The 20,163-nt window shown below is 38.8% G+C and overlaps 1 protein-coding gene across 1 annotated transcript in view; it reads left to right on the top strand.

The window, feature by feature from the left end:
- The window catches only part of LOC126469667 (probable chitinase 2), a 323,373-nt gene that overhangs the window by 187,365 nt on the left and 115,845 nt on the right, over positions 1 to 20,163 (top strand). Inside the window, exon 4 of the mRNA XM_050096816.1 lies at positions 8,841 to 8,937. Coding sequence (XP_049952773.1) covers positions 8,841 to 8,937 — 97 coding nt within the window. The remainder of the gene's footprint in view (positions 1 to 8,840; positions 8,938 to 20,163) is intronic.

The following is a 20,163-nucleotide window of genomic DNA, read 5'->3' as shown; positions in this document are numbered from 1 at the left end:
ACCAACTGGTAGTACTGGACTGAACTGCTGGGACCAGTAGTAGCCTAAATAGTTGGGCACTGATGGATATCTCCATGGCATTGCAAGGACACATGATCTGGCATAGCAAAACAGTGCCCTGCTGACAACATTCTGTGCTGTAACCTCCTGGTGCTCCAGACACTATGGAGGTGACGTGTAACTCCATGATAAACAGCCCAGGCCATACAAGGAAAATATCTCGGTTTTGATGAGAAATGTTTATTCACATCCTATTGGCAGGGTGGTTGCTTGTATGGCCTGCACGATGTGCAAAGGAAACAACTATTAGGTGGGTACACAATAGAGGGAGATGAAGTAGAAAAGTAGGAAAACAGAAGATGAAGTGGGAAAAACAGGTAGAGAGAGGAAAAACTAATCAGAACAAGAGATCAAGGAGGGACAGCTGATAAAACATTAAAAGCATGACAAAAAATCAAATATAACAAACAAGATTTAAAAACCTTTCAATTAATGTAAAAAACCTTTCAATTAAAGTAATATGAGAATTCGCAGGAGGGGACAAATGATAGGGAACAGGTGGAAGGGACAGAGAGATGCAACAACCAAGATTTGGCGTGTAGCAAACTTAAAATATTCCTTATTTCTGTGCCACCATACATACCGCTAGATAAATTTATATTGACTGCTGTTGGTAACTGGAGTATTTTTCACTGTTCTGTACAGTCACCTACACTGTATGGATCATCTGTAAAAAAGTAGCATGTGCACAAGCATACAAGTGAGTTATATTAAACAGCCTGTAAACTGTTAACATTTGAATGTTTTATACAGAACTGTAACAAAATGGCCTGTTATTTAATGAGGGGGGGGGGGGGGGGTGGAACTAAATATTGTTAAAGAAGAACCTTTCACGTATAGATCACCAAAGTGGAAGCATCATGCCAACTGATTAGAGGTGCCTGCTAAAAACAATCCATGTTGTTTAATGTCAGGCTCAGACATAATTGTGCATTCATTTGACCAGAGTCACAGTAAACAGTGGAGTACCTCACAATGAATAAGAAAGATCTGGATGAGCAGCTGGAAACCAAGGAAAGATCTTAAATAAGTTTGTTGCCTCAGTAAGAGAGAATGGTGAGTTTAGAAGACGACATAGCAAAAATTGTATTCACATGTGACAAGGTGACAGAAACAATGAGCCAAAGGAGGATTGCTTTCTAAGGACATATAACATGAAGGAGAACAAATTGAATGACCGAGAAAAATTTAACCTCGACGAAAGAACCGAGGGTGCTATGAGGTTTACCAGGATCTTTAAGAAGCAGGGTCACAAATTAATACATCGAGGAACATGAAATATTGGACAATAAACTTGGAACACATCAACATTTCCATAAAATGCCAAAGTTGAAAAGTGGCAAGACATGGACTGAAGAAAAGAGGGGACTCACCAGGTGAGAGAGCACTGAGTGCATGTGAAAACTCAATGAAAGAAATGGTTGAAATAATGGTCAAAACAGAGAAAGAAGATGAAGAAATGTCCTGCTGCAAATCAGTTTGTGGTAAGTAATTTAATGCAAAACTACCAATTTCAAGCATGCAGCCTTGTTTCTTATAGAAACTAATAAGTGACAACTTAAAGTAAAATACTTGAAGCTAGCAACAGAGATCAAAATGTTATGTTGTTGTTGATGTTGATGTTGATGTGGCCTTCATTCTGTAGGCTTGTTTGATGTACAGTAGCTCTCCACAGCAGTCCACCCAGTGCAAAATTTCTTCATTTCTGTAATATTACTGAACTTAACATTTATTTGACTCTCCTTACTATAGTCTAGCCATGTATCCCACTACAACTTTTAGTGAAGTAGTCTCATAAATTTCTTTCCTCCCCAATTTGATTCATTACCTCTTCATTAGTCATCCAAATTATCCTTCTAATCTTCATGTTCTTTTCTAAACTGTTTGCATCACCTATGTTTCACTTCTATAGAATGCTATGTTCCACCTCCAGAAAAGACCTTCCAACATGTAAATTTATATCTGATGTGAATAAATTTATCTTTTTCAGGAATGATTTTCTTTGCTAGTACCAGTCTGTATTTTATATCCTCTTTACTTTGACCATATTCAGTTATTTTTCTGGAAAAATAGTAAAACTCATCTACAGCTTTTAAGTGCCTCATTTTTAATCTAACTCTCTCAGCATCACCTGATTTAATTCCACAACATTCAATTACTCTTGCTTTAGTTTTAATTATGCTCATCTTATAACCTCTTTTAAAGACACTATCCATTCTGTTTAACTGCTCTTCTAAGTCCTTTGCCATCTCTGACAGAATTAAAATGTCATTCACAAACCTCAGTGTTTTAATTTCTTCTCTCTGAACTTGAATTTCCTTCCCTACTTTATCTGTGGTTTCCTATCTCTAATTGGCACCAGGTCATCTGTGATTTTCTGTTTCCTCCCTCTTGCCCTCGTAGACTTTTCATCAAACTTGGAGAAGAGTATGGAACCTCCATTTGCTCATCAACAAAATTTAAAAAAATCTGCTGCACAGCCACCAGTGGCACATAGTTTATCAGTATTGAGAAATTGCTGCAAGGTATAAAACATCAAGGAAAACATAAGTCTTCAAAATTTGTCTGTAAGCAGTCTCGCAGTCTCCAACCTTCTGTGAATAAGCTACTAGCATCGTGTCTACCATATTTACCCAAATGTACAAATGTAAGGTGACCTCAAATGCGAGCTCCACCCCAGAAATGCAACTTGAAGGGAAAAAATTACTTGTATTTGAAACAAAACTTAAAAATCAAAACAAATATGGCCCATCATATGACGGATAAAGTATAAAGTGAACCCAACTATCAGGGATTTACTGGGAGTAGTACTTATCTGTAGTAATTCACATGGAATTAAATTTACTGTTGGACAATTAATATTACTGTGACATTGCAAACACTGACAGCAGTGAGAATTCACATCTGTTGAAATATTCCCAACTTAACTAGGGCAGCTGGGACCACTAAGACTTTTACAGACTGTACCACAACTCATGTTCCAGGAGAATGTCAGTCTTCCCGTATCACACGAATATCATCTGCAGTATTTTTTTTCTTTCAGTGAAATATAGTGTTTTCATCCAAGAAAGTTATGTTTTGACTTGACATAATGTCACACTTCATTTAAAGGAAATAAATTTTGCAGAGAGCAGTCTATTTATTCAAGACACTGATTTGTATTGTATATGGTAGAAGTTAGACTGAGACTTTGTTAGATTACTTTTTTTTAACATTCTAAACAACATAATTTGTTTATACAGTATCCTTTCCAGCACAAGTGGTCCATAAAAAGCATGAACTGTAAGTTATGTCATCTTTCTCCCAGAGTGTCTCCTACTTCTGTCAAACAACTTTGGGCACAGCCACCTCAAATATACGGCTGCAGGTGGACTTTGAGTGGCAAACCTCACTGCACCATCTTGTTAAAGCTCATTTATCTTCAAATGTTGAACCCATTTATACTCATGACTATGAAATTAAATTACAGCAGTGAAACAACTATTATTGTTACATTGTGAATATTGACAGCATTGAGAAGTGGTCAGATGTACATTGACATGTGCTGACAGCTTCCAAATGGAGGCAGAGTTGTCCTAATGTAAAACTGTAGTTACCATGCTTGCCAATGTCCATTTTGATGATGTGTATGTAAAGAGATATTTTTGCTATGAATATTTCAAAAAGTGTTGTTTATCCCAGCTTCTAGCAGCATTGTTCAGAACTTCCTGAGGCTTTGCCCATGAATCTAAGCAGCAGGCCTGTTTTTTGACCACTAAAATTGGAGAAAAATGTCAGCTTGCATTTGTTAAATATGGGTTCTTGGTATGCTTATTTTTCAACACGATAATTACTCTGCCTGGAAAAAATAATTTCCAGCAATCCAGAACTGTTTTCAAAATTTTCTTCCCCCTTTACACCTGGCTCACAATATTCTGACAAGCAGGTTTTGTTGTAGAGACTTTATGCTTGAACCATTTTGTTTTCCCGTCCCTACCTCGATACACACCTGGGTTTGCAGAAGTTGCAGATAACTGGTACTGTAGATGCAGTTACAGAATTGGAGTTAGACTGCTCTGTTGCTGCATCAGTCTCTTAGACTTTGTGTCAGTATCTGAAGACAAGTCTTCTACGGATAGTGGTTCCCGTAGCCACATCAATAGCTGCTTGTCTGATATAATTTCTTTCCTGTAAAATTTTAGATTTTTCACATCTGACAGAGCATGTCACATACTCGATATACACAATTGCTTTATTTAATGTGTCAAATTCAAAAATGAATGCTTACTTTGCTTGTAACAGATGTAATATACACAGAACACGTCCAGCAGAAAAAATTTACCCATTTGCATGTTACTAACATAAGAAAAACAGACTAAAAAAGAAGCAAGGCAGTGTTTCACGGAAGCTCGAGAAATTATATGTAAATTAAAGGGGATCACTGCTGTCAGCTGCAGTGGGACATCCAGCAGAATCAGTGGCGACGAGTGAAAATGTGTGCCAGCCCGTGATTCGATCCTGGGATCTCCTGTTTACTAGGCAGGTGTGTTAGCCACTGCGCCATCCGGGACACGGCATTATTGCAACTGCACATACAATATCGGTATGCCTCGTGGCGGATCGACATACCCATTGAGGGCCACCTATCTACAGTCCGTGTCCATTGTACTCCCATTCGTTACTCTGAGGTGCCCACAGGAGGCCAGCCGTATTTGTGTATCCACATCGAAGAGGGTGGATCCATTGCCCAGCTAGGCATATCAGATATATGGATGCATGGTGTCTGTTCTTTTGGAGATGTTCAAAAGAACAGACACCATGGATTCATATAAATGCCCAAGAAATTGTTACACAATAACTCCTGTGTTGGAAAAAATCTGACATTGTGCACTGCTTCAAACAAACCCACTACTAGCAATATTTAATTGGAGTTTGATTGACATATGCATATGTTTCACATATATGTGTCACAGAAAGCAGTGCAGGATACACCCTTTGATATCTTAAAAGCATGTTGAAATAGTTCAGTAAAGTCATGTATGGTAGATTTTTCCCCCCAAATGTGAGCGATTGTGGATTCATTCTTGCTGTGTATGTAAATTTCAATGTATTAAATCATTTTGTCAGACATTTCAATAGATAATGACTTTAAAAAAATAATTATTTAGGCATCTACAATTATTTTGATTAGATTAATTATTCACACCCACAAAAGAGGGGATCCTCCTGGGTGTGGAACATGTCAGATAAACACATCACAAAAATATAATTACAAAAACTTGAGTTTCATTAATTTTAATGATCCTCAGTCAATAAACAGTAAAATTATGTACATGAATTAAAATTAAACTTCTAATATTTACAGGTTTAATACTTACATCTGCTTTCATTAAATCCATCATTCACACAGTAGCTAGTTACTTGGCTATTACAACCAAGTATTGTCAAAAAGTAAAGTAAATTATTCATTTCAATGATGCTCAGTTAAGAACAGTCAAATTATGTACAAGATTTAAAATTAAACTTCCACTATTTACAGACTTAAGACTTACATCTGCTTTCCATACATTCATCATTCACACAGTAGGAAGTTGCTTGTCTGTCACAACCAAGTATTGTCAAATATTAAAGTATAATAAATATTCATTAAAATGGTCTACTGCACTTGTTGAGAAATTTATGGATGGAATAGAAGGAGTTGGCCACCAAAAATTCTTATAAATTATGTTTAAATTGTGTCTTGTCTGAAACTAAACTCTTAATGGTTGCTGGTAACTTATTGAAAATATGCATTGCTGAATACTGGACTCCTTTCTGGGCAAGAGTAAGTGATTTTAAATCTTTATGTATATTGTTCTATTCCTAGTATTGATACTGTGTACTAAGAAGTTAGTTGGAAAAAGAGGTGTATTATTTACAACAAACTTCAATAAGGAATAAATATACTGAGAAGCTGAATTTGAATAAATTTCGACATGATGTTCTTGGATTTACACTGCACATTAATCTTATTTTACGCTTCTGTACTCTAAAACTTTTTCTCGGTTTGTGAAGCTACCCCAAAATATGATAATATACGACATAATGGAGTGAAAATAAGCAAAATATGCCAGTTTTTTTGTATTTATATCTCCTATGTCTGACATCATTCGCATTGCAAACACAGACTTGTTTAGGTGCTTTAGCAGTTCATTAATGTGTTGCTCCCAACTGAATTTGTTATCAAGTTGTAATCCCAAGAATTTTGCTCTCTCAACTTCTCCTGTTTCCATGTCATCATATTTTATACGCACACTAGAAGGAAATCTCTTGGAAGTTCTGAACTGCATATAGTGGGTCTTCTCAAAGTTTAATGACAGTGAATTGGATATGAAGCTATGAAGCACTTATTAATGTCAGTAAAAATTTGATTAGCTTACCTTTCTAAATTTATATTTGATTTAATATTTATTGCAATGTTTGTATCATCTGCAAACAGTGGCGGATCCAGGACCTCAGTCAGGGGCGGGGGGCAAATTTTTTGGTACCTGTCTTCCAAAAAATTAATTCCACATAAAACCATTAATACTCTAAATGCGCGCGCCCACACACACACACACACACACACACACACACACACACACACACATATATATATATATATATATATATATATATATATATAACCCGGAAGGTGTACACGATCAAAGGCAGAGCCACATGTGAAAGCACCCACGTGATTTACCAACTGACCTGCCTACACTCTGATGCATTCTATGTGGGAATGACCAGCAACAAACTGTCCATTCACATGAATGGACACAGGCAGACAGTGTTTGTTGGTAATGAGGATCACCCTGTGGCTAAACATGCCCTGGTGCACGGCCAGCACATCTTGGCACAGTGTTACACCGTCCGGGTTATCTGGATACTTCCCACCAACACCAACCTATCCGAACTCCGAAGATGGGAACTTGCTCTTCAATATATCCTCTCTTCCCGTTACCCACCAGGACTCAATCTCCGCTAATTTCAAGTTGCCGCCACTCATACCTCACCTGTCATTCAACATCATCGTTGCCTCTGCACTTCCGCCTCGACTGACATCTCTGCCCAAACTCTTTGTCTTTAAATATGTCTCCTTGTGTCTGTATATGTGTGGATGGTTATGTGTGTGTGTAGAGTGTATACCCGTCCTTTTTTCCCCCTAAGGTAAATCTTTCCGCTCCCGGGATTGGAATGACTCCTTACCCTCTCTCTCAAAACCCACTTCCTTTCGTCCTTCCCTCTCCTTCCCTCTTTCCTGATGAAGCAACCATTTGTTGCGAAAGCTAGAATTTTGTGTGTATGTTTGTGTGTCTATCGACCTGCCAGTGCTTTCGTTCGGTAAGTCACATCATCTTTGTTTTTTTATTTATATATATATATATATATATATATATATATATATATATATATATATATATATATATATATATATATATAAACAAAGATGCTGTGACATATCATATGTCTGCCTGTGTGTGTATATGTGCAGATGGACATGTGTGTGTATGTGTGTGTCTGCTAGTGTATACCTGTACTTTTTTCCCCCTAAGGTAAGTCTTTCCGCTCCCGAGATTGGAATGACTCCTTACCCTCTCCCTTAAAACCCACATCCTTTCGTCTTTCTCTCTCCTTCCCTCTTTCGTGGTGAAGCAACCATGAGTTGCGAAAGCTTGAATTTTGTGTGTGTGTTTGTGTTTGTTAGTGTCTCTATCAACATACCAATGCTTTCGTTTGGCAAGTTACATCATCTTTGTTTATATATATATTCTGTTTTTAATTTAATTATGTATCGCTATGTGTTAAGTGTGTTTAATGAAATAACTTACTGCATTACCTAAAAAATATTCTTCAAATACGACACGTGCACTTGAAAAACTCTGTGTTTGTCTGCTAATGTAAAATAATCTATAAAAATGCTAATGTTCATTTGGTTCCATTCTTAAATCTGCACTGCACCACAGGGAAAATGCTAAAAAGGGACACAGATTGCTCATGCCTCAGCGAATATTTATTATTTTATTCGTAAGTATAGTTGTTTCTTCTGTAGTTCATTCACTAAATGGAAGAGGCTTCAAGGTCTCTTTTTGAATTGTTACATCAAACTGCGTGCCATTTTTTGCATCTTCGACCTCAAGTAAAACATACTAGATGCCGATGTAATCAGCCCCTAAAGCAGTCAGGAAAAAAAGATCGGCCACATACCGGGGGGGAGGCAATTGCCCCCATTGCCCCCCCCCTCCCCCCCTTGGATCCGCCCCTGTCGGCAAATAAGACAACCTTGGCATCTAGTAATGTAACAGATGACAGGTCATTAATATACACAAGCAAAAGTAGTGGACACAGTATGGAACCTTGGGGAACACCACATGTAATGAAAAACGGAACAGAGTTTTGGATTAAATAGTTACTCTTCTGTTCACAGTAGAGTTAGAAATAATGATGATGAAGATAATGCAGTGAGTAGGGCTGATCATCCAAGATCAAACCAGTTTCCTTAAAGTCTCAGATTGCAACATTGCTAAATTCTGCTGTTTTGTTTTATAATCAGTTGTTCAATTACAGTGTTTGAAAACCTATTGTCCACTGATATACGTTCATAAGTTATGTCCTTACTTGACAGCTTTGTGTTGATATATTTTTCACAAGCTGTAGTGTCACTTTGGATGTACTGATGACTTATTTATTCAATGAATATACACCAGCATATATCTATTATAGAAATCCAAATGAATTTATTCATTATCAAAGTATTGGTTGATGTTTGTCATTGGCAGGAAATACAACTTTGATGGGTTGGACCTGGACTGGGAGTATCCAACACAAAGAGGTGGTGTCCCATCTGACAGAGAAAATTTTGTTGCTTTAGTGCGGGTAAGTCTTTTGCATGTCAGATATCTCTAAGAGAATTAATAATTTAAAAAAAGCCAAAGTATCTCAGCTAATAGTATGGTGAAAAAACAGTAGTGATGATTGTTGGATACTGCTGGACTGAGACATTGCCAAAGGTACTGAGCTTGAATGTGTATATTTTACAATTGTCCACAGTATTTGGTTGTCATGATATTGCAAAAAAATCATATGTTACTGGGCTATTATTTTGGAGTGATATCTAATCAGATCATATATGATATCTTTCGCAATAGTGAAATTTTTGTATAAGACACTTTTTCTTTTATTGAAAACTATATCATCTCAGGCAGTTCATTTCATTTAGAACATGTTTTTGACAATGACAAATAGATATGAATTGATTCTGTGATCCTTGATTGGCAGAAAAACTTAATACACACATGCTTATAAATTAAGGATGATTGCAGAATGTGGTGCCACACAATGTGGCAATACACAAAACTGGAACTAATAGAATAGGCACATAGGGAACACACATGACACACATCTGCAAGTCCACAGTATTGGTGATAAGTTGAGAAAACCATCCCAAAACACATGCGCTACAAAACGCCACTGTTTCCTGCACGTATACCCCGACATCAAAATGGGATATGATCACCATGCACACGTATACAGGTCGCACAACAGGTTGGCATACTCTGGATCAAGTGGTTGAGTAGCTGCTGGGGTATAGCCTCCCATTCTTGCACCAGTGCCTGTCGGAGCTCCTGACGTGTCGTAGGGGTTTGAAGATGTGCAGCAATACGTCAACCAAGAGCATACCAGACGTGCTCAATCGGGTTTTCATCTGGAGAATAGGCAGGCTATTCCATTCATCTGATGCCTTCTGTTTCAGGGTACTCCTCCACAATGGCAGTTTGGTGAGGCCATGCATTATCATCCATCAGGTGAAAGGTGGGACCCACTATACCCCTGAAAAGGCGGACATACTGGTGTAAAATGACGTCCCGATACACATGACCTGTTACAGTTCCTCTGTCAAAGACATGCAGGGGCGTACATGCACCAATCATAATCCCACCCCACACCATCAAACCATGACCTCCATACAGGTCCCTTTCAAGGACATTAAGGGGTTGGTATCTGGTTCCTGGTCCATGCCAGATGAAAACCTGGCGAGAATCACTGTTCAGACTATACCTGGACTCGTCCGTCCAATGACCACGTACTGTGTTGTTGACACCAGGCTTTACGGGCTCTCCTGTGACCAGGGGTCAGTGGAATGCACCTTGCAGGTCCCCAGGCGAATAAATCATGTATGTTTAGTCGGCTGTAGATTGTGTGTGTGGAGACAACTGTTCCAGTGGCTGCAGTAAGGTCCCGAGCAAGGCTACCTGCAGTACTCCGTGGCCGTCTGCGGGCACTGATGGTGAGATATTGGTCTTCTTGTTGTGTTGTACACTGTGGATGTCTCGTACTGTAGTGCCTGTACACGTTTACTGTCTGCTGGAATCGTTGCCATAATCTTGAGATCACACTTTGTGACACACAGAGGGCCCATGATACGACCTGCTGTGTTTGACCAGCCTCCAGTCACCCTAGTATTCTACCCCTCATAAGGTCATCAATATGTGTTATTTGAGCCATTTTCAACACACAGTCACCATTAGCACGTCTGAAAATGTCTGCACACATTTACTCGCTGCACCGTACTCTGGCATGCACCGACACACCTCTGTGTGTGTGGACTGCTGCCAGCGCCACAGTGCGATGACCGCAGGTCAGATGCATTGCAAGGTCATACCCCGAGGTGATTTAAACCCACAAACCTCCCACGAGAGTGTTGTTTCACCATGTATCAGAATTATCCGTAATTTATGAGTATGAGTGTAGTTATAAATGAAAACCCCAAAATTATGGGAATTCTAGGATATTAATTTTTTTGTTACATGGCTTTTGGCTTGTCTTATTACAGCCTTGCAATATGAAAACTAGTTAATGAAATAAATTAATACTTAGAGTATCCACAATCCTCTGCATTTCATTTATAATTAACAAATAAATAGTTTAGATGAGAGTGAATGTTGTTGCAGACATTGTACAATAGCTGTTTTGATTCATAACTTGACTGATGTATTTAAAGCAAAAGTATTTTAGAGCTACATTTCTGGGTATATTAATACGGTACATAAAGTCGTCGGTAAAACACAAATAATGGAAGGAGGAAATGTATCCAACAAGCATATAAACAAGAATGAATTTGATGCTAAGCTTTTAGATGACAATATAAAGAAAAGAGTGATTACTACTCATTGTATAGATGACACACTGAGTTGCAGACAGGCACAACAAAAAGACACTTACACATTAGCTTTCAGCCAAAGCCTTCCGCAGTAAAGGAAACACACACACACACATTCATTCCCACAAGTAAGCACACATGACTGCCATATCTGGCAGCTTATACTGGAATGCCATGTCTGTCTTCAGATCAGAGCCAGTAAGGGCCCAGGCAACACAAGATGACACTTGGGGTGCCAAGCTGATACAGACACCGTATGAACCACAACTTATGATTTATGTACAGTGTGTACTCCAATTAGCAGCAAAAACTGACACAGTGAAAATCTACGAGCTAGCCAATTACACTCTTCTGGTGCTGCAGCCCAGTTGGGCCCGCAATATTTATTCAAAGTATGCAAAATCCAGGGCAGAATAATGACAATATTATGGAAAAGATGGTTCTATTCACCTTACAGATGAGATGTTGGGTCACAGACAGGCACAACAAAAAGACTGTTAAACATGTGAGCTTTCAGCCAAAATGCCTTCATCTGGAGTACACAACATACTCACATTCACACAAGTACAACTCACGCACACATGACCACTGTATCTGGCCACTGAGGCCAGACTGTGAGCAAATGTGCATCAAGGGGAGAAGCAATCTGGGTGGTGGGGGTAAGGAAGAGGCTGAGGTGGGGAGGGAGAGGGATAGCGGGGTAGATTTGGGGGACGGTAAAGTGCTGCTTATGGTTGGATGTGAGGGGGGAAGGGGGAGGAGGAGTAGAAAAGGAGGAAAGTAGAGGAGTGGAAAAAAGACTGTACATGTTAGGGAATCAAATGTTTTGTAGTGATGGAGTGGGAATGGGGGAAGTGTAATCTTACCCTCCCTCAGATCATTTGTTGATTTTCACTCACTTCATAACTGACTCTTTTATTAAGCTTTGAGAGGAGTAACATTAACAATAAACATTTTTTTACTTATCCTCTTTTCTCATAGTTGACTCGAGTTCTTGACATCTAAGAGTTGATTCCTGAGGCCAAATTTTTTTGGCTTTATACAGTTTCATGTTTCCAATTGGCGTAATAACTACTGAAGAACTGCCTGCTTTTATCTTGATTTTTATTTTTTCACACTTTTCTATTTCACATTGTCTTTACAATTCCCACTTCATTATCAAAAATTACATTGTTATTGTCAGACATAAAAACGTGTCCGATCACATCAGAGACATGCCCACTACTACTTCATTCTGCGGTACTAACAATATTCCAAAGAGTTTAAAACTATTGACAATGAATTTCTATTATTATTTTGTAAATGAACCCATAATTAAATTTAATAATTAGCATCATATTGCATAATTAATAATAGGAATTTTAAGTGTGCTGAATATTTTGTAATTTCAAATGTTTCTTAAAGAAGAGTAATTTTAACTGTATATATAGAGCTAGTACATATCAACTGCAACAACAAAAATAAATTAATTCCTTCTTATACATTTTAGCGTGAAATATAATACATCATGTACAAAATAATACAAAATTCTTTCATTTAAACAGTTGGGATAACATTAACCTATTTAAAAGATAGAAAGTATTTTTGATATCAATAACTTCTGTTGAATAAAGGTAATGTTAAAGGAGGGTGTCCCTTTACACATCCCCCTCACAAAATTTGGAAACATGTGTTTACAATATTTTGTGACATACTATAAAGCTTAAGAAATGGTCTACAAAATGATACCAAAAAGGTAGAATACATACTGTATGTGATACATAACATATTACAGAAAACATAAGAATAATATCTACTGTACAAGTTATAATCTATACAAATATCAGGACATGGCATTCAGATTTTCAGATCTGTGGAATGTTCTGTCACAAGACAATTGATACAAAGTCAAAACCACAACATTGCACACTAAACTACAGAAATAAATACAGAGACAAGGTAAATTACTAGAATGACAAATTGTAAGTCTGTGTCCACAAAATCACAACTTCAAAATCTTCAAAACCGAACAGGAAAAATTCAGAGCCAGTGTGTACAATGAGTGAGCCGGCTCAGCAAACTCACAATGATGGGTCAGACCAAACGAATAACTTGACCATGAGTAGGAATATAGTACAAAATCAACCAGCCACATAAACCAAAGTAATTAAGGATATGTTGACTCATGAAAGGACAAAACAATGAAAAAATATTAGGGCCTAAGCCTATGATGTGGGGACTGACCCATGAATCCAAACGACACTGGGTACAAACCAGCAAAAAATGTTTCAACACAACAAAATGTATAAAGTTCATAATCATATCAATAAGTTCAATCATAAAGAGCAGTTATAAGAAGCATCTTTCCCTCAATCAATAGGTGTACACTCTCTTTGAGTACACATACACAGTCGCGATAACCAGGGGTACCCAAAACAGAGTTAAGCATGAGTATGCCCACAACTTAACAATATTCCAGTATTCAGGATAAATACAGGTAGACAGAGTCATAATTGGCTTTGAATGATGACTTTATAGAGTAGCTTGAGGACCAAAATCAGTGTACGAAAGCAGATATGTATACATCTTGTTATTTTGTCTACACTAGTAAATGTCTTCCTCACTATTTCCTAATTGTCCACTCAAACTAACCTACATACATAAAGACCTAGAAGATTAATTTACAATTGATGAAAAAAATACATACTGTTTTAAAGTTACGTAATGTATTGGGAAGTCAATCGCCCTACTTGAAAAACATTCATTTATGTAGAATAACACTGTCTTGGACAGTCTTGGCTAACAATTTACAAATCCCAGTCATAACACTGATGTAGTTAACTGATGCTTGAGAACATTACCCAGCACCTATGCTTCTTGTAAGCTGATTGGTGCAGCAGAATACAGCCATACAGCACTGTGGGAAGTGGATCGACTCATGTCTTTCAGTCTCCTCCTACAGTTCCCATCATATGCTCCAATGGATAGGTAAGTTCCTGTCTAGCATTCACATCAAATCATGAAACATTGTTTTGTGTACTAATATGCTGTTGAATACCTCCTTCACATCACATGGCATATGCTCTCCGTATTTACATTCCAAAAGCAATCATTTAGGATTTCTGTGAGATCAGATTAAAAATTGTTCATATATGAAATATTAACAGAGCTAAATGCAATGAAAAAAATGAAATAACAAAGTGATACATACAGATATACTAAGATACTATTCTTAATTTTTTGCAGTACAAATTATGAACATTGTCGCATTTCAAAATTGTAAAAGGATCTACTCATTTTGTCTCATAGGATATATGTATCAAATTCTAAAACACAAATCTATTACAAAACAGAATTATATAGTGTATCATAGATTTTAACTCAGTCAATTGACAAGACAAAACTTTAAAAATCACATCATCTTACATACTAAATTCCTGATAAACAAAACACAATTGTGTAGTCTTATGAATCTACAAGTAGCTTTAATCTCAGTCAATAGATAAGATAGAACTCTTACATACTACATTCATGATAAATAAAACACGATTATATAGTCTTATGAATCTAAAAACATAGTGTATATTTTCTTCTAGAATAGGGGTCATTATACATCAATGTTAAAAGGCTTGTCCTCTATACTAAATGTTAACAGTACTTGACATTTTACATACTTGCTTTGATTACCAGTAGCTCCTCTTATTTTTACACATACAATGTGCATTACCACAAAATTCTTACTGCACTTAACTTTGTCTCTAAATTGTTGGGATACACCGCAAATTGGGCTACCTGTATCAATCAAACAGTTCTGTTCACACTGATCAATCTTAATCTTAATGTAAGGACACCCAAAATCTGAATCATCATCTCTGTTATTAGACACTTCTTGTAAGAGATCACTTTCTATTTCATCAAATGCTACATCCACACTGTCTTTGCAGGGTTTTATCAACTTTATTGGTATCATAGCACTACTTTGGTTACTCATGTTGTCAGGTAAAGATTGAACACAATGAATGGATTCCATAGAACAACTAACATCACTTATGACAGAAGGAACACAAAATATATTACTGTCAAAATTACACTTCCTACTTAGATCTTCTTTCACTTCATTCCACCAATCTGGATGCAAATTTTGACTAACAACAGCTAACTTATTCCAGAATGCACATTTACTTATGTTATCATCAATCTGGTTTCAAATAAACTTCAAAAAGTTTTCACCTTTATTCTCTAGCCTTACAGATAACTCACCTTTACTGCTTGGATCATTACTCTGCGTGACATTAATGGAAAACTGCTTTGACTGGACTGGTATTCCATGATTCTCGCTTACATCATCACATAGATCACTTACCTTCTCTGTATTGTCAACATTATTCACAAATAACACTGAAACTTCATTATTCTTAAACTCCACACATAACTTCATCATCATTATATTCTTCCCAAATTATTTCGTCAACAACATCATTAACAACACAAGTCTCATTTCCATCAACACCTCCATTCATTTGTGATAAGCTACCAGCCTCAGACTTACCACCCTAGTTATTTCACAGCTCTCATTCATATCTACATAAAAAATACTACCTAGTTCAGATCCGATACAGTCATTGCCTGATTTACATACATCAATAACACTGTTTTCGACCAAGAGAAGAAATCATTACTACATACTACATCAAAATTCTCATTACTTTCACATTCTGGTTCATGATTAGTACCTACATCACTATAATTAAACATAGTATCCCAAAATATTTGATCAAAACATAAATGATAAATTTGATACTCTTTCTGTTCAACTTCAGATACCTGTGCCAAATCATTAAGATTGTCATTATTGTGAAATTGCAAGTGTAAATTGAGGGTTCTGTGTTTGTTGTGTTTCCTCGCCCCAAAACTGTGGACCTTCATTGAGGCTCACTGCCATTTTCCAAGTAGTTGCCTCTATGATTGTTTCTTCTATTAAATTGCCAATGCTTATCTCATTAGTCCTACTCTGCTGATGTTCAAAATGTTTTGTCTCTATTAACATTCTGATCCTGATAGAAGTTACCATTAGCTCTGTTTCTGTAGTTATTACCATTGTAATCTACATCAATTTGATTGTTATGGTGCATACTTCTTTCTCCAGCCCTATCCGGCCTGTCAACATATCATATAAACTGCTCAAAACAACTGTCAGATCTGTGTATTAGATTAGATTACATTAGGTTAGATTAGTATATGGCACATGTTATACTTATAACACAGAAAACACCATTTACTTTCACTATGTAATATTTTTATTGGCACAAGATAAATCAAAACACAAAGAAATAGTTTTTGACAATCACGGTAACAGTCAGGGCGAATGTCTCACACCAACTAGTCAACAACCAAAGTAAGTAAAACGAAGTACAAAAAAGCGAAGATATTATTATTTTCTAGCAGTTCTGCCACAGAACCCCCTGTGAGGAGCGTGGAGCGCATAAGAGGAGTGATGAGGAGTTAGTGACAAAGGGAAGGTAAACATTTAAGGCATGACGTAACCTTGAAGTCTGAGAGGTGGCCGTACGGTGCGGCCAGCACGGGTGTTGGCAATAGGGGTAGGAGGATTCGGGGAAGATGAAGGAGAAGGGGGGGTTACTCTTATAAATAAAACATTATTGGAGTCTACATAGGCTGAAATGTCATTTTGTGGAGTACCAGGAGCCACATTGAAGCACTGTAATAGCTTAATGTCTTTCTGGTAAGATGGCACAGAATTGTTTTGAATTTCAAATAAAAAAAGAAAAGTGTCCACAGGTTGTATTTTTATAGAGTCCACATCATAGTCACTCAAATTCACTTGAAACACTAGTTCATTACTGCTGGCACTCGGCGGTGTGAAGTATAGAAGAGGGGGGCCATGACTTGCAGAGAGTGTTTGATTAGCTTGTGGAGAAGGGAGAGGACAGGCCTCTGAAGTTTCCTGCAAAACAAATTCATTATCGTGTATGTCGGTGTCGTTAAGGATCCATGCTGGTTTCAAGCGCTCGATGGACACGACAGATGGTTTGTTCTTAAAGAGGATCGTATAAGTGTTTTCTGAGCGTGATGATCCGGTATGGGCCAGTGTAGGGTGGAGCAAGGGGTGGATGCACGGTGTCTTCTCTAAGCATCACATAGTTACAAGAACTGAGGTGTGGGTGAATGAAAACCGGAGGGGTAGCATGCGATCGAGGTTGCGGAAAACGTAACTTGGTGATATGCTGTCAAACCTGTCGTACCAACTCGGCAAGTTGATCCTCAGGAAGTAGAGGAGGGTCATCAAGAAAATCTGCCTGAAGTGCGAGGTTTTCTCCGTATACCATCTCAGCAACTAACGCTTTAAGGTCTTCTTTGAAAACCGTCCTCAAACCTAAAAGGACCCAGGGGAGTGCCTCAGTCCAAGAGGAAGAATGACACATGAGAGTGACCTTCAGGGTACGGTGCCATCGTTCTATTAGGCCGTTAGATTGTGGGTGACAGGCTGTAGTTCTGAATTTGTTGATACCACACGGGTGACAGAGGCAATTGAACACATTAGATTCAAACTGTCTCCCCTGGTCTGTGGTAAGTGAAGTAGGGCAACCAAAACGAGAAAGCCAATGGTGGACAAAAGCATTAGCTACAGTGTCAGCCGTAATGTCTGTGATGGGGATAGCCTTGGCCCAACGTATGGTACGATCTATCATGGTCAGTAAGTAACGGAAGTTGTTAGATATCGGTAACGGACCGACAATGTCCAAATGGACATGACAGAATCTACCTGAGGGCACAGTAAATTTGCCTAATGTGGGCTTAGCATGTTTGTGTATTTTGGCTCTCTGGCAAGGTATGCATGCTCTCGCCCATCGATTACAATCTCTTTTTGCATTAGGCCAAATGTACCTCTCTGTAATGAGGTGCGTAGTAGCGCGCGCGAATGCTCGGGTGAGCGAGACTGTGGATTGTGTCGAAAACGTCTTTCCTAAGGGCTTTAGGTACTACAGGACGAGGATGACCTGTTTTAATGTCACAATACAAAGAGAAATCATCATTAGGGAAGGGAAGTAGAGCAATTTGTAAGGAAGTATCAGAGCTCATGTAAGCGGTGAGGATCAATAGCTATCTTCAGGGAGGACAGGCGTGACAAGTAGTCTGCTGCAACATTGTCATTACCCCTGATACATTGAAAGTCTGAAACATATTGTAATACCAAATCCATATGGCGAAACCTTCTGGGTAGTACATGTAATGCTGGTTTGCAGAGAGCCTCGACAAATGGCTTGTGATCTGTGTAAATTGTCACAAGTCGGGCTTCAATATCTGTACGAAAGTACTTTACGGCCTCATACATGGCGTAAAGTTCACGATCAAATGCAGACCACTTTCTTTGCGTTTCGGTGAGCTTTTTGGAAAAGAAACGCAGGGGTGAGGCACCTGTCGGTAGGGTCTGTTGCAAAACTGCGCCAATGGCATTATCGCTAGCGTCTGTGGTTATTGTCAGGGAGGTGTCAGGGTGAGGGTGAGACAGGGTAATAGCGTTCACCAAAGCGTACTTAAGTGAGTCTAACGCTCGCTGCACGGTCTGATCCCTTTCTATGTGTCTGTCACCTGTGGTATTCTTTCCCTTTAAGGCCTCAGTGAGAGGGGCTTGAAGAGATGCCGCATGTGGAATGTGGAGTCTAAAAAAATTTACCATTCCGAGGTATCTATGTAACTCTTTACAGGTTTGAGGGAGGGGACGGTCAAGTATTTGTTGTACTCTATCTGAGGTGAGACGAATGCCCTCATTATTGACCAAATGTCCCAGGAAAATAACCTCTGGCTTCTCCAGTTGGGATTTGTCACGAATAATCTCAACTCCGTGTCGTGGAATCTATCAAAAACCTGTTGGAGGTGTTGTTTGTGTTCCTCGGCAGTTGTGGAGAAAATAATAATGTCGTCTAGGTAGGCATAGCACGTAGCACGGTGTTGATGAATCTTTGCCAGGTCTGGGCGGCATTCTTCAACCCATAGGGCATAAACAAATATTCATATAGTCCAAATGGGGTGATGATAGCGGTTTTGGGGAAATCTTCTGGGTGCATCAGAATCTAATGGTATGCCTATTTGCAGTCTATCACAGAGAAAAAATTGGCACCAAACATGGATTGTGCAAAATCGTGGAGGTGTGGGACAGGGTAGTTATCAAGCACTGTTCTGGCGTTCAAACGCCTATAGTCTCCACAGAGTCGAAAGGAATTGTCCTTTTTGGGAATGACATGTATTGGGGAAGACCACGCACTGTCCGAGGAGTGGACTATACCCAAGTGTAAAAGTTCATTAATACATTCTTTGGCAGCGGTAAGTTTTTTTGCATTGAGGCGTCGGGAGCGAGAACAGACAGGCGGTCCCTCAGTTGTGTTAAGCCTGTGACAGACGCCCGTAGTAATGGCCTTGATTTTGTGAATAGGTGTGGCCGAAATACGTGGAGGGACGCAGGAAGGAGGGATGTTATCGTCGGTGCACGGTAAGTATGAAAGGGAACTAAGCTGAAATACGTTATCATTGAACGGTAGTTCAGTGAAAGCTGCAGTGTTGACCACGGAGCTGCGCTGCGCGACAGCCGGCGGGGTTCCATTGACTATGGTATTACTGCACGAAGGAATCGTTGCGCGCGCATGCCCGGCGTCGCCTGTAACAGCTGTCGCCTCTGTGTTTTGATGAAAGGCGGACTGTGGAGCGCAGGGTGGGGGGTTGCTGGGCAGGTTGCCGTCTTCGCTGTCCGGGTCGTGGCAGGCGCTGCTGTGGCTGCGTATAAACAGCGGTGCGGTATGCAGGTCCCGTGTAGTTTTGTGCATGTTGTTACTTTCAGTCTTGATGTCCTCTCTAAACCCGCGCAATTCATCAGTCAGGACACCACAATGTTGAAGTAGCTTTGCATTGTCTACGGACAGTTGGTCGATTTCAAGGTGTTGCGTAAC

This window comes from Schistocerca serialis, chromosome 3, assembly GCF_023864345.2.
Source record: "Schistocerca serialis cubense isolate TAMUIC-IGC-003099 chromosome 3, iqSchSeri2.2, whole genome shotgun sequence".
In the NCBI taxonomy this organism is placed as follows: Eukaryota; Metazoa; Arthropoda; class Insecta; order Orthoptera; family Acrididae; genus Schistocerca; species Schistocerca serialis.
This window is presented reverse-complemented; position numbering and strand designations above follow the sequence as displayed.